The 14,187-nt window shown below is 37.2% G+C and overlaps 1 protein-coding gene across 3 annotated transcripts in view; it reads left to right on the top strand.

Annotated features, from left to right (window-relative positions):
* LOC135305012 (uncharacterized oxidoreductase ZK1290.5-like) overlaps nt 1-14,187 on the top strand; it is a 44,788-nt gene that overhangs the window by 485 nt on the left and 30,116 nt on the right. For 2 of the 3 annotated variants that reach the window (XM_064428090.1, XM_064428091.1), the window contains exons 1-2: nt 5,520-5,700; nt 12,362-12,610. In XM_064428090.1, coding sequence (XP_064284160.1) covers nt 5,535-5,700; nt 12,362-12,610 — 415 coding nt within the window. In that variant the 5' untranslated portion in view covers nt 5,520-5,534. Of the gene's footprint in view, nt 1-5,519; nt 5,701-12,361; nt 12,611-14,187 lie in introns of those variants that run through there. The other variant, XM_064428092.1, reaches the window with a different exon arrangement.

The raw sequence follows: 14,187 nt of genomic DNA, 5'->3' as shown, positions 1-14,187 counted from the left end.
GGCGACGTGCGAGCAGACCTTTCTTCAGAGCAGACTCTCATGAGAGAATTAACCTTACTGCTCCTGTTGAACTGAGATCCTGGGTAGGAATCTCAGCATCTGTGAGGCACAAGGGAATGGTGGTTGATGATAATGATGAATACTTGATGCAGCTGTCTCTTACAGTCACTGTGTAGTAAGCAAAATGGCTTATGTTGATCAAAAATTACTATTTTTTTCTTTTTCTGTTTTTTGGTTGGTTATTTTAACCTGTAACACTTACTGCCAATTTACTTTTCTTGGAGATATTTTTATAAAATTAAGGAAAAAATAACGTAAATAGTTTTTTTTAGAGAATGGACTTGATTGTCTTATATCCATTGTTTCAGTATATGCTGAACTGTGCTTCAGACTGTCTACAGAACCAGCTTTTTTATTGGAGGTTATAATACATTTCTTGGGTAGAATAAACTGACTAAAAAGTAGACATGCAGAAAGACTCCTTTGTACTTTCCACCCAATAGCTGTTCCATGTCCTTTTGCTGTGTGGAAAGTTCTGAGTAGTTTATTGTTATGCCTGAACTCATACCACAGTAAATGGATAGTGGCATACAAGAAAATCAAGTTTGAAATTTTCTGGCCCAGTAACTTCTGCCAGGTATGGCTTTCAAGGAACTCCTCTTGACTTAGAGTGGTGGTGTTGTCATGAGCAGGATTTGGTTCTTTGATTTCACTTGCTTGTCTTGCCAGAGTAACACTTTACATGCTGCTTTATACAGTCTGCAGATATTTGAGGATTGTGTAATAGATAAGAACTAGTGAAGTAATTTTAAGAAATCCTTTATATACGGTGCAAAATGCTGAGAAGGGAGGAAAAAAAAGGTGAAGACTTGCAACGCTTGCATTTGTAGTCCTGCTATAAATACCACAATATGCAGCCCAACATAACGGGATCTTTATGGTAGCTGTTCTCACTTAACTTCTCTTTTCCACATGAATGGCTTATTTTTGTTACAGTCGTACTGCATTAACTAATATCTGCAATGCAAAAATTTTACTTAGATATGAAATAGAGGCAAACTGTCTTAAATGAGAACACATTTTCTGCAAGGCCTTTTTCTGCAGGATTTAAGATTTGTTTGCCAGTTCTTATCCCTCTAAACATGCAGACCTAATTGTTGTCTGGTGCCTCAAAGACAATTTTAATAGATAGAGGTGTTGCATCTGTTGCTAGATACTCTTTCTAAAAGCTTCAGAGAGATAAATATGCTAAATATGCATAAAGATGGTTTCAGCTGTCCAGTTGTGCCACCTGGAAGACAGCTCAGATAGCTTTGCAAGTTATTTTGAGTTGATGAAACCCCTTTTGTATTATTTGAGAGTTGAATTAGGAGATGGGTAATGTGTTTCTTGTCCAGAACATGTGACTCAAGAGTGCCACCACACCCTGGAATAGCATTCTGTCAAAATTATCTTTTCTTCCTATTTAGGCTTCATTTATCAAAAGGTGTTTGTGACGGTGGTTTTTTGGTATGATTTCATCTTTTTTAATGGGTTTCCGTGCCACAGCTTATTTGTAATTTGTATAGAAGGTCAGTAAGTTGGTCAAGGTTTGATGCAAAGGGAAGATGTGGGGAAGGAGGTTAAGTCCTTCATTAGGTTACCATTCACTTTCTGGGGCTTTGTACTCTTCTGTAAACTGTTCTTGGTGAGAAGGATCCATTTCTATTAAAATCTCTAGGGAGAAGGTCAAATTTTTACACCGAGAAGGCCATGAAGTATGCAAAATTTGGTTCAGTCTGAATGGTTACTTGGAATAACATGCCAAATTGTGTAGATCCAAAATTTCCTCTCTACTTAGATGGATATTCTTAGTAAAACAAGCTGACTTGCCTGAGACACCAAGCAATTATACGGCAGCTCACCTTTACATTAGAAATATGTTGTATGGCTAAAGTTTTAATTAACAGGTTCAAATAATCTGTACCTTGTTTGTTGTACTACTATGAAAACTGCTGGTAACTTTATATTTCAGATGGTTTCATGCTCACTGTTGTGTTAGCCAACATCATTCACGTGCAGAGGGTCAGGCGTGTTTATGGTCAATTTCCATTACAAAGGCTGCTTTCTACTGGAGTAGGCTTAAGTCTAAAATGAATTGGCATTTTGGCCCTAATACTTGTCTCAAGGGTAAATCTGTGTCCCAGAGAATACATTACCTCACAGTGGCTGTAGATTGCATTAGAAAAAGGATACATGCACTATCTTGCTCATAAGATTAGTGTTTTAGAATTGCATGGCAAATAACTGATACAAAACCTGACACTGTTTAGAAGTTACAGATGTAGCCACACTTTTCCATAGGAGCTACATGTGTCTGAGAATCTGTTGGTAAGACTTTGTACTATGGTAGAAAATTATCTTACAGTTTCTTAACTACAGAGTACTTGGTGCTTACCTAAAGCATCATCCTCAAAAAACTATCACTTGTCAAAATGGCATACACAGGATCACCGGTGTCAGGTTTTGGAAGGAAAATGCACAATTTGAACTGTTCATGTTTACTTCTGTTCAGTAGGAAGCTCTCACTTAGACAGTTGTCACTTCCTTTTTTTTCCATGTCTGAGGACTGAAAATGCCACTCTGTAGCATTTGGTTATAATTCAATAAGGGGCTTTTCTTCCTGGAACTGAAATACTGGGACTTTTGTCAAGGTCATGTGCTGAATGCTTGACATCTCTTCAGGATTGTTTTGGTGCTTTTATTGAAACTCTCTTCATCCCCTTTATATGGTAGTTATATTCCCATTAGAGCAGAATTTTGTGTGTGTTTTTCTTAGTTAATTTGTGTCTGTTGTTTTGTTTGGGGTTTTTTTAGGGATGATAATAATTAAATTCTGGTGGCTTGGTCAAATAGCTGGTGATTTCTTGAAAAGGTGTGCTGGTGATACCAAAAATAAATAGAATCTTTTTGTGTAATGTTGTTTTCTATGTAATCTTTGGGGCAGCTAGAGTCAATAACAACTCGATGAGATAAAAAAGTCTCTAATGATGCCCTCTTATTAAACAATAAAATTAATTTCATACTTGTTTGGGAGGGGCATCAAGACACACAATTACTAAACAAAATAATCAAGTGTTTATACTCATTGTGCCTTACTGAGGTCATACAGAATGAGTATTTTATCAGTAGTAATAATGTTCTGTAAAGAAGGTCATTCAAGACTGCCCAGCATCATTACTGTAGGTACTGTAGCTGGGAAAGCTGTCAGGTACTGCTCCTGCTCAAACAGCCAAGCCTGCAGGAAAGTAATACACACACAATCCTTCCAGACTCAAGGGAAACCACTAACATGTCTCTGTCCTCATTTCAGGGTCTTTCACAGATAACGTTCCTGATACTCTGCTGTAACCTTGTCTAAGTAAATAAATCATAAAAGTAGGTTTTGACTGATTTTTACTGATTGCATTAAGACATTGCATCATTTGCATTGCAACCACTCAGGACTTCTTGTATTGTTCCCAGTTCTTTTCACAACAAATAGACCTCCTGGCAAAAAGCACAGAATCAGATTGCTCCACTTTCATTGCATCAGGTTGTGTTGGGGTGTTTTCATCAAAATGCTACATAAATTTAAATCTTAATGCTGAATGGAAGTATTTGAACATTCCATTATGCATTAATAATCCAGTTACCTACTTCTTAATCATTAATCCCAGAGTTGCTTATTCTCATTCTTAAACGTAGCTGTGGTTGAAAAAAGACCCAGTCCTACTGGACTGGAATAAAATGAGATTTTGCTTTTCAATTCAATGGCAGTAGAGTCAAGCCTTCACTTTTCTTCATTTACTACTGTTACTGACCTTTTTTTTTCTAAATTCATGGCTCCTGTTTCTTCATGGCTTTGGTTCTTAAGGAAATTTATGGAACAGTAGTCCTCGTACCAAGACCTATGGCACTCCCTGCTATTAATCTTATCCTGTAATAAGAATTGGCTGTTTATTTCTTCCCTTTTTTTTATGTCTCAGCCATTTTTTTTATTCTCTTGAGGCTCTGCTTCTCACCCATGGTTACCAAGTTGCCTTAAAAGCCTCTTGTGATTAACAAAATGCCACCTCTATAAATCTTTCTGTCTCAATTCATCCACTGTTTCCGTAGACCTGACCTAGAGAAGTTGTACTTGATCTTTGAGGCTCTCCAGATATTTAACTTCTCTCCTGTCAGGAGTGTGGCCATATCCCAGGCAGCTGGGTGCTGTGGGCAGTGGAGCAGAGCAGTGTCCTCTCCCAGCCTGGCTGAACCTCGTGAGCTCCTGCCTTCCTTGCTTTCTTCCAGCTTCACCTCCTTCCAGCCTGCTGCTGTTTTACTCCTTAAAAAGGACTGAATACTATACAAGGCTTGTTTTAAGGGGTACTAATAAATGCATCTGGGGCAAAATGCTGCGCCAACTTTTGCTTACATCAGAGTCTACACAGTACAGAAATATTCTCCTTTTTTTCTGAGGGAAGTTGCTGCTTTGTCTCCACTCTTTTGTACACCTACCAATCTGTGAGATCAGCTTTTTATATGTTTGCTGGGGATTTTACCTTCTATTATTGCATATGAACTGTGATTTAATAGCAGAAAAATAGCTTCATTTCTCACACTGGATTCTTTTTGGTGGTCACTGATCTTATTGCTGATCTGATACAGATGAATTTTAGATAGCCTTCACTAAGTTTAAGTAATAAATCAATTTAGATTTCTACCACTGTTTAATAATTAAAACTTCTACCAGTGTAATCAGAGGCACTTCATGTGTATGCTTTTAACTTTTCTTTGCCATTAAGACTTTGAAATGTTACAAGCCTAATTGCCCAAGGGAAGAAGAAATTATTTTTAAGCCGCTTGAAACTAAGAGAGAAGCAAGCTCCAGTATATATAATTTTTGTATTTCAGCGTGTTTCTTTAGTATAAAAAAATATACCAAACTTTGGAGGGGGGCGGGGGGGGTGCAGAAAGAAAGCTAAGCTTTATCTTTCAACCTTCATGCAGCAGTTTTTAGTCATCATACCTTTTTTCCTTTGCCAGAGCTTGCTAGCATAGTTTTGGCAGCATTGCATGGTGATGTCACGTGCTGCTGTAACCTGAATTGCAGTAGTTCCTCATGCTGCCAGATGAGAAGGGAGGTACTAATTCCTGAACTCTCTTCAGTTCTAATGTTTATGCAAAGTACAGCACAGAGAGTGGTACAAAATCCTTGTTAAAGGGGAAGGAGGGAGAGAAAGGGGAAAGCTCTGTGGCTTTGCAGCAGTTTCATAACTTGAAGGTCTGTTTGTCATTCTTAGTGCCTGAAAGGAGGTGCTTTGCATTCTAATTTGTGAAGTTGTACGGCTGAATATGCAGTTTGAGAGGAGGGGATAGAGGAGATGTTATTTGTCTCAGAAACTTTCAGAAAATGCATTTTAAATTCTTAAGATGATGTGGAGAAAAAGAAGCATTTAATCAGAAGTGTTGTTTGTTGTTCAGTTTAGTTTGCACTAAGGGCAGCTGGGTTGTTGCTGTCCTTGGAGCTGATGAACACAATTGGTTACCAGTGGGACACGCGAGTCTCAGCCCTCGTAGTGTCACGTGCTGGTGCAGGAGGAGGATCTGTCATCATTCACAATTGCACTTTGCAAGTAAAGAGCACTGGTATGATGTCAGAAATTACCCATCAGCTTGAATTAGGATGTCACAATGGTAATTATTGTACATAGCTTTTCATTGTGTAAAGCCATGAGTCACTACAAATCACAGTTCTCTTTATAATTTTTCCTATGATGTTATCTTTACAGTATTCTAAGTGGTTTTGACTTACTGGTCTCGCATTCAACTACATCTTAAATTTGCTGTTCCTCTACATAATTGGATGTTGGCTATGTGTTATCATAAATTATTTATATAATTTATTTTTAAGTCAACCTTTCACAGCAGGAATTATTTTGATAGTATTCTAATTAAGTGCAGAATATGGGCTTAACATTTTATTTTATTTTTATCATTCTTTTTTGTGAAAGTTATATAAAGGTAAAAAAATTTGTCACGAGTTTGTGTCATTTGTAATATTTATCTCATTTGTAAAGTATCTCCAAATGTCTAATGTTAATTAATTAATGTCATCCTTGTCAGATAGAGTAGTCTAAGGACATGTTTCAAAAAGGGAGGAAAATAATATTTTTGTTCAGTCTGTTTATTTGCTGCACATAGTAAATATCCTCATAGTTATGAAGTTAAAGGTTCTATCAAGGTATGGTAAGTATTGAAAGTATTTTCAATTGAGTTAAGAAGGGAATAGAATGAAAATAATTTAAAACTGGTTCACACCAGCAATTCTTCGTGCACTATTAACTGCTAAGATCTAGTCACAAAACATTATTCTGAGGAGAAAAGGTTTAGTGAACCCTAGAAATTGGATTTGATTTATGCCAGAAAATCTGCCTTTTCACTGCTTGAGATTTCTATGGAAGGAAGCCACAGTCTTTTACCAAATGGTTTCTAAGGTAACATCTTATAGCAGAGCATCTGAAACCAATTTGGTTGTTAATGAGAAATAGTTCTCACGGTGGTGGGGAAGTGTGGAGTGAAAGAAAGGCTTTAAGATTTGGCAGTCTGTCTGTAAAGGCATTTAAATAAATGTCTGCTGCTGCTCTGCTTATGAAATTTCTACATGAATTACACATTCATAATTGCCTTCCACATGTAGAGGTCTGTTTCCAGATTTTATTGATAGATTCTGCATGATTAAAATATTTGACTACTACAGATGAATAATTTAAATAGCTGGCACTTTTCCAGTGGAAATCTCTTTACTATTGCTGAAAGAAAAATTTGCATTTTTGGGGTGATAGTTATTTCTGCTGCCAGAAATCCATTAGTGAATTGGTGCTGTATCAGAGCAATAGCATCCCACTGATACCAGATGCCACTTGCAGACTTCCTGGGATTGCCATGAAACACATTCTGGGACATCACTCTTGCACCTACTCTCTGTCTAAGGTTCTGAGGAGATAAATGGTGGGTCAGTGAACAGAACTGTGGTCATTTTACAGTAGATGATCTGAATATCCTTTACAGTCAGAGCCTCTTTGGGATGGAGGGAATAGAGTGCTTCTGTCAACAATGGCTCATTGCCATTCCTTCCTTCCTCTCAGGAAGAGAGAAAACCAGCAATTCTGGCTTCCCTTTCCCTGGATACATAATAAACATGTAATGGCTCTCTCCTACCCTCTTGCCTTGAGGCGAGGCTGTATTCCTGCATTTTATTTCTTGTTGCCTGTGTAGACTTGCCTGAGTTGAATTGCAGAGTTTAAAATCATGCTTGCTTACTTTTTTTGCTCATGTTACTGAATTCTGTTAGTGTGTTCCGAGTTGCACAGTGGAAAAACAGACCCCCATTAAGCAATGGATCATATTTAGCAAGCAAACAAAAGAATAAGAAAGAGAAGCATTACCAAAGTAAAATTTACATACTAAAAAACTTAAACCATTCATAATCCAAATAACTTTTACAGAGGCAAGAGAAACTTGCCTTAAGTGACTGAGTTTTAGATAAACCTGTGTGCTGCTTCTGTTCTGACCAATTATAAACCATTGATTTTATAATGGGAGTCTGCTCAGTGTCTTTCAGTTATTGTTGATGGTGTCCTACCAGTTTTTCCAGAAGCCCATTGTCTCCACAGGCTCCATTCCCTCAGGAGTAGCTGCCCTATTTTATATACACATTGTGTGCCAGTCTTGTACTCCAAATAAAATATCCAAGTTATTTTGTAAAAGTAATTGTTATTAAATTTGGATCCTTTACCTTGAAATAGTCTCTAGCTGCCTCATGAAAATTGTAGAGTGCGGTAACTTCATAGCAAGGTTGACTTTGGTTTCACCTGCTGCAGAAGGAAGCCCTACACTCTAGAAATCTAGGGAGAGGATCCATGAATGTTTTGTCATCAGATGCTCATAGGATTTTCAGAGTAACTGACACTGTTAAGATAAAACTATGCCAAATAGTTTACTATGGCAAGTTTATTTGGGGTCTAGTGCTGTGATAGTAGAAAGTTATTGTGACATTTCTGGCTTGTCTGAGAGCACCTGTAGGGAGGTGTTGGGGAATATAATAGAAAGAAGGGCTCCAGGAGAAAAGTTCATGGAGAAGGTTGTTCTGATCTTTTGTTGATTGGTTAGGACACAACTGTGCTTTTATTCTTATAATTTAAATAAAAGCATTTATTAAATCAAATTATTTACCTGCTTCTGCTAAAGGGGGAACTTGTTTTGCTTCATCCCTTGCATGAAATTTAGTGGGTTTTCCTCTCTGAGGAATCATTCAGGTTCATGAATAATTCTGAAACTGTAGTCTCTTTTTTGGCCATTTAACAGTCTGAGTCAGCTTGTCAGAGGATCATATGAATACAGAATCAGAAGGAGGATATAAGACAGCAAGGACAGCAAGTAAGGATTGTCTGTCCTTGAGCCTTTCCATAGAAAAGTGGTTCCATGTGGTTTTGTGAATGCATGAACAATTAACCTTGAAGTGTGTTATATGTTCATTTGCATTATGTATGGCCATTTCATGCTTTATCATCACATTTAATCATAAGGTAATTACCTAAGGAAATCAAACTGTATGAACACTAAAAAAATAATGTATTCATAAGATGTGTTATATTAATCTAATATTGAAATAGTAGAACTAAAACTAATAGAATCAGGTATTTCAAGCCTGGTATGGTATAAAATACCGTAAATACACAATGAGTGTCTAAAAGTTGAGAAAAGAATGTTTGAGCTTTTGCTTTTGAGAGTTTTTAAGTGATTACTTTGAGACAAAAAAATCAGCAAGGAATGGTATTTTTACAGATGTTTTCTTTGTTAACTCTTTAAATTTGGTACTGATGTCAGAAGATCATTATCTCTGTGATGTGATCTCTAAATATTCTGGCTGGAGTTTTGCCAGCAGGAACTTTCCTAATATTATTCCATTGAATTCAGGTAGCCAAAGTTATTCACATCACTGGTCATTTTTATATGTTCAAATGAATAATCGTTTCACATTTCACAAATTACATGACACTTTGCCACAAAGGGAGGGAGAGAGAGATCGTGGTTCTGTTTTGAAAAGCTGTTGGTGCTTTGGATCTCTCTCTGTAGCTCTACAGCTTTGTGAGGGAGAACACGAAGTTTAATGAGGCTGAGAGCTGAGATTGTGCATAAATCTGGGAGGGGGGATAGCGGGTGGTTTGTTACTTGTTTTACATATTTGGTGGGGTCAGGGGTGCAGATGTTGCTGATTTTCTGGTTTTGAGGGGCTGGAGTGGTGTTGCTGATTGGCATGTTGGGGCTTTTTCCCCTGTAACATTGTGAGCAGCAGTCTGCCTTTCTAATAATCTTTGTACCATTTTATGGGTTGTTAGAGAATTTTCTCACTCCAGTTTTGATGGCAGCGTTCTTCAGGGTACCAAGAAAGTGATGAGCTACTGTGACAAAATAACAATGTAACCAGTTAAGCCTACTTTCCATGGATTTGTATCCTCTGACCTCTCTGTATTTTCACTGCAGTATCCTTGTCCCTTACAAGCACCAGGTTTTCACAAAATCTGTAGGAATGTAATTGTCTTACATGCCTTGCAAATTTGGCTTAGTTCAGTCAGAGAGGTAACAGTGCTGTTTTCCAGGAAAGAAGTTAAAATATTAGCTAAAAAATAGGAAGCTTTTCCAAACTTACTGATATTTGACATAGTTTCTTGAAAGGAGCTCCTATTTCTTATCAGCAAATTCTAGGGAAAAAATTTATTAAATATTTTAGAAACTGGAAGGGGATGGAAAGGGTGCAGGTTCATACTAGTTTTAAATGCATGATTGGATTCTGTCTATATGTACTGTGTGAATTACATCTCTGTGAGCAAAGGGGAATCCCAAACATGTGAGAATGTTAACGTGTTCAAATAGCATTGTTTAAATTTCTAGTGGAAAAAGAATTAGAAAGTTCAGTCCCTTCTCTTTTGTTATCCTTCTGCATTTTTAGGCATAGAAATTGAGATAATTTCCTCCAGATTGATTTTGCTGTCTTTATGTCTTGTGTAACAAGTGTGCATGCTATCATTGAATGGGGAACAATACCAAAATTATTCTGATTTTTCTTTCTTAACCGCTCTCTCCCTTTAACTTAAAGGGTTAAAATTAAAAAAAAAGTTGTTTGTCCTAAATGTTCTTACTGAAATCCATTATGCATGAAAAGAGTCTGAGTCCATTTGCAAGACCTCTAAATGAACTCCATTCATTCTGTGCTTAGAAATGTCCATTCAGCCAGAAACAGACACAATAGTTACAACCTCATTTATTTTGCACCAGTACCAGCATATTAAAAGTGAAGGATTTGTTGTGAAGAAGTATAGTAATTTTTCTGTGCTAGTTATATAATTTTGTAATAAAATTCCTTTAGGATTTTGATATTGTAAAATTGCATATATATTCTTTGCCCATAAGTATAATGTAGTAGCATTGCAGTAATCTAAAATTCTTAAGCATTCATGAGGATTTTGAAAAAGCTATTTTGAAAACCAACTTGACTTAGCCAAATGTAGCTTGACTTAGCTTATTTTGATGTAAAAGAAGTTGTAGAGACATTTCTTTCTAGTTGGCTCAGAAATTAAGCCAATTAGTAATCATAATTAGTGTCTATGAAAAATAATATTTAAAGTTTTGTCTTTTATAACATTGAAACTTTGTTTATGTTTGGAAAGTAAATTTTTTATGACTGCATGTCAAGATTGTAGGAATGTAGTATTACAGTTTCATCACTTAGAAATCCATGAAGTCAAGAGTTTTGTTCTTGACTCCGCATTTTGTTGGCCTCAGATGTAAAGTGGAAATTGTCCTTTTGTGTTTAGCAGGATGTCATGATCCTGATGTGTATGGGTGGGAGATCAGACCGTATTGTATCTTAATTTAAATGACTTTGAGTGTTGAACAAGAGTCACTGGCTTTCCTTCTAAGACCAGCAACGAGCACAAATGATAAGCATTTAGGAAAACCTGGTTTGCCTTCCATGCAAGTCGGGCTTTTCTGAGCCCACCTCGTTGCTGCTGGTGTGCAAAGCGTGTGAGAACGTCCTGCAGCCCCTCTGGGCATTGCTGCCAGCTGGGGCCGGGGGCTCTGCGGGGCAGCACCTCTGGTGCTTTCAGTGGTGGCCTCTTCCTGCCAGCCTGGGGGGCCATTGTAGGGGCACTTCCATAACGTGCAGGTAGTGTTTGGGGTGGAAAGAGAAGGTAAGGGCAGGTACAAATTTCAGTTTAAATAATTGTTTAACCTGGAGTCCTTTATTCATGTATTTCGACTGAGCAGTGGCTGAAGCCCTGTTCCTGTTCAGGACTGTGCAGGGCTGTGTCTCAAGTTGGTGACAGAGCCGTTTTGTGCTGCCTCTTGTTTACAGCATGAGGGCCTTTAAGAACTAATCATCAGCTTGGAAGGAGGTGACTTTGGGAACTGGCTGAGCATTTCCTCCAACAAACTGTAGAAAATACTGTTTGTGGGAAGTGTGTGGACTGAGGGTGAATGGGTGAGGGGCTCATGGCAGGAAAAGTAACTAACAGGAAAGGGTAAGTAGAAACATCATCCTCCTTGCTCTCAACCAGTTCTTTATCTGAAGTCCTCCTGGTTGTTGCTTTTCCTGCTGAGTCTCCTCCTCCTTCCGTCCCCCTGACATGCAAAATACAGATCCAGTGAATCCCCACACAATGACAGTAGCAGGATTTTTTTACTGAAACTCCCTGCATGCCCATTCTGTAACTCTTTTGTGGGATTCCATTGTTTTGGTTACTGCTGAATGTCACATTATGTGACTGGCACCTGCACTGTGGCCCAGCCTGGGGTTGTACAATGCAATAATGATTTCAAGCTCCCAGGAGTTCAACAGAGTAAAGGTTTCAGGATGTGCTTTTTAAGAAGTAAATGGTTTTGAAAGTTGTTTAGATTTTTGGGTTTTTTAAAATATTCAAATTTGTAAATGTTATGCTTCTTTATGAAAATTAAGATACATATATTAATTTCCTATAAAATGTGCGTTTTCTCTTTGATGATTTTTAGCCTAGTACCTTGAATCACTTCTTTACATTAAATGCTGTTGATATTTGATTTTGATGGAGTTGCTTCTGATCAGCACCAACTTCTCCTACTTCATGTGTTTTCCAAGCCTAAAGACCTAAAGGTCAGTCAGTTCCCATTTCCTTACTATGAGGAAATGAAAATTAAATAAAAAGTTTTTGTGACTATATATATATATATATATCTAAAAGTAAAAATTGAAAACAATGATAAAATATGCCCCTCATAATTCACTGCTGACAATTCACTTCTGCTTTTGTGTGTTTAGGTACTTCCCACCAGGGTGGCTATTCCCATGCTGCAGTGGTCCATGCCCTGCAGAGATGTGGCATTCGTCACATTGACACAGCAAAGAGGTATGGCTGTGAATCCCTGCTCCAAAGGGCCATCAGAGACAGTGGTGTGAAGCGAGAGGACCTCTGGATAACCACCAAACTGTGGCACAGTGATTATGGCTATGAAAACACAAAAAAGGCCTGCCTGGAGTCATGTGAAAGACTTGGTGTTGAATATCTTGGTATGAATCTTTAGATATACATCATTTGTTGTGATTTCCATGGGAGTATTTGCAAAGATGAATGAATTCTGAAAAAAATTTGTCTACTACAGATGGGTCACAGAAACCAAATTCTGCCTTTATTTATACATTTGCAGGTTTCTTGTTCTGATTGTTCTCTAGGAAGTTCACATGTGTACAATTAGGAGTACAGAACTTTTTCTTGTTGCAAATGTTTTGTAAAGGTATTTTTTATTGTTAAATTATTTGAGGAAAAACTACATCAGTTTTTTATATTTTGCTAAAATCACCCAAAACCTACAAAACAAGGATTCATAAACTTTGCAATAATATATTGGCAACAAGGTGACAAAGATACCTGGTTTCTTCTGTTATCTGTTTTCTTTTTCTCAAGGAATGGAGGTCCTTTCTAAAACTTTCCTTGTAGGCCTTTTAACTTTTTAAAATTCTGGATACTTTGTTTGGTTTGATCTGTTTGATGGAATATTTTTGGAGGAAACATTAGAAATGTTAAAAAAATTTAGAAAAGTAAAATTAAAGCTTAACTAACACTGCATTTGTGAATTTACCCTGATCATAAACTGCCTGTCAAAGATGTGATATTGTTACTTCCATACTAGACAGGCAGAGTTCCAGTAATGATGCCAATTAGTTCTTTGCAACAGGTCATAGGAGTGGAGGTACCTGTAAATAAACATGATATTTGCATATTTTAGCAATAAACAGACTTCAATGAGGAAGTGAATTTTGCTGAATTAATAATGTATAATATTAATGGCAGCTGTGTGCTGTATTCACTGCCTTTTTTTGCTTGAGTATTTTACAAGGTGAACACGGAAAAACCTGTATCTGTTAAAGACCAAGATACTTACATGCACATCTTTGGCTCCATTTGTTCTGGAAATGTATCCCTTAACTTCTCCACAGGTACAGAATAATACAAAAAGAATGAAAATTCCCTTTTGTTTGTCCTGTGCAAATGCAGGTCACTGCAATGAGACTTTAATAAACAAAGTTTCGAGCCCTGACTTTCTCCTTTAAACTGAGAAATAACATTATTCCTCCTCTCTGTTTTCTGCTTGTTGTATTTTGTTTGCTTTTTTTTTTCTTCTGCTTGCTCTGGCACTGGTGCTGAATGTTGATGAGAGGAAGACTTGACTCACTTCCAAAGAAGTCATTTGCAGTGATTCCTTCTAGTACTGTAAGTTGTTCTTTTAATCTCAGGTAGTAGATTAGAGTAGATGCTCACACAAATACTGAATTTCTGCTAAGCAGAAATGCATAAAAGAAGAAAAAAAATATCTGAGAGCAAGAAATGTACTAATGCTATCACTGTATGAGTGAATCCTTGGAATGGTGTAAACAGAACTTGTTTGTCAGATGTGTTCAGAGCTGAGACTTCTTGTGCACTTACTACTAAAACCAGTTTAGGAATGTTACAGCTGTCTGCACAATAGTCTCCATACTAGTCTCCGTATATTTTTCCTCATGTTTTCTATTTTTGTTTTGGTTCTTTAATGCTCTCAGCTATCTTCCCTCCTTCTTCACCTTTCTTCCAATCATGTGGAGATGTCTCA

The sequence above is a fragment of the Passer domesticus genome, chromosome 7 (genome assembly GCF_036417665.1).
Source record: "Passer domesticus isolate bPasDom1 chromosome 7, bPasDom1.hap1, whole genome shotgun sequence".
NCBI lineage: Eukaryota > Metazoa > Chordata > Aves > Passeriformes > Passeridae > Passer > Passer domesticus.
This window is presented reverse-complemented; position numbering and strand designations above follow the sequence as displayed.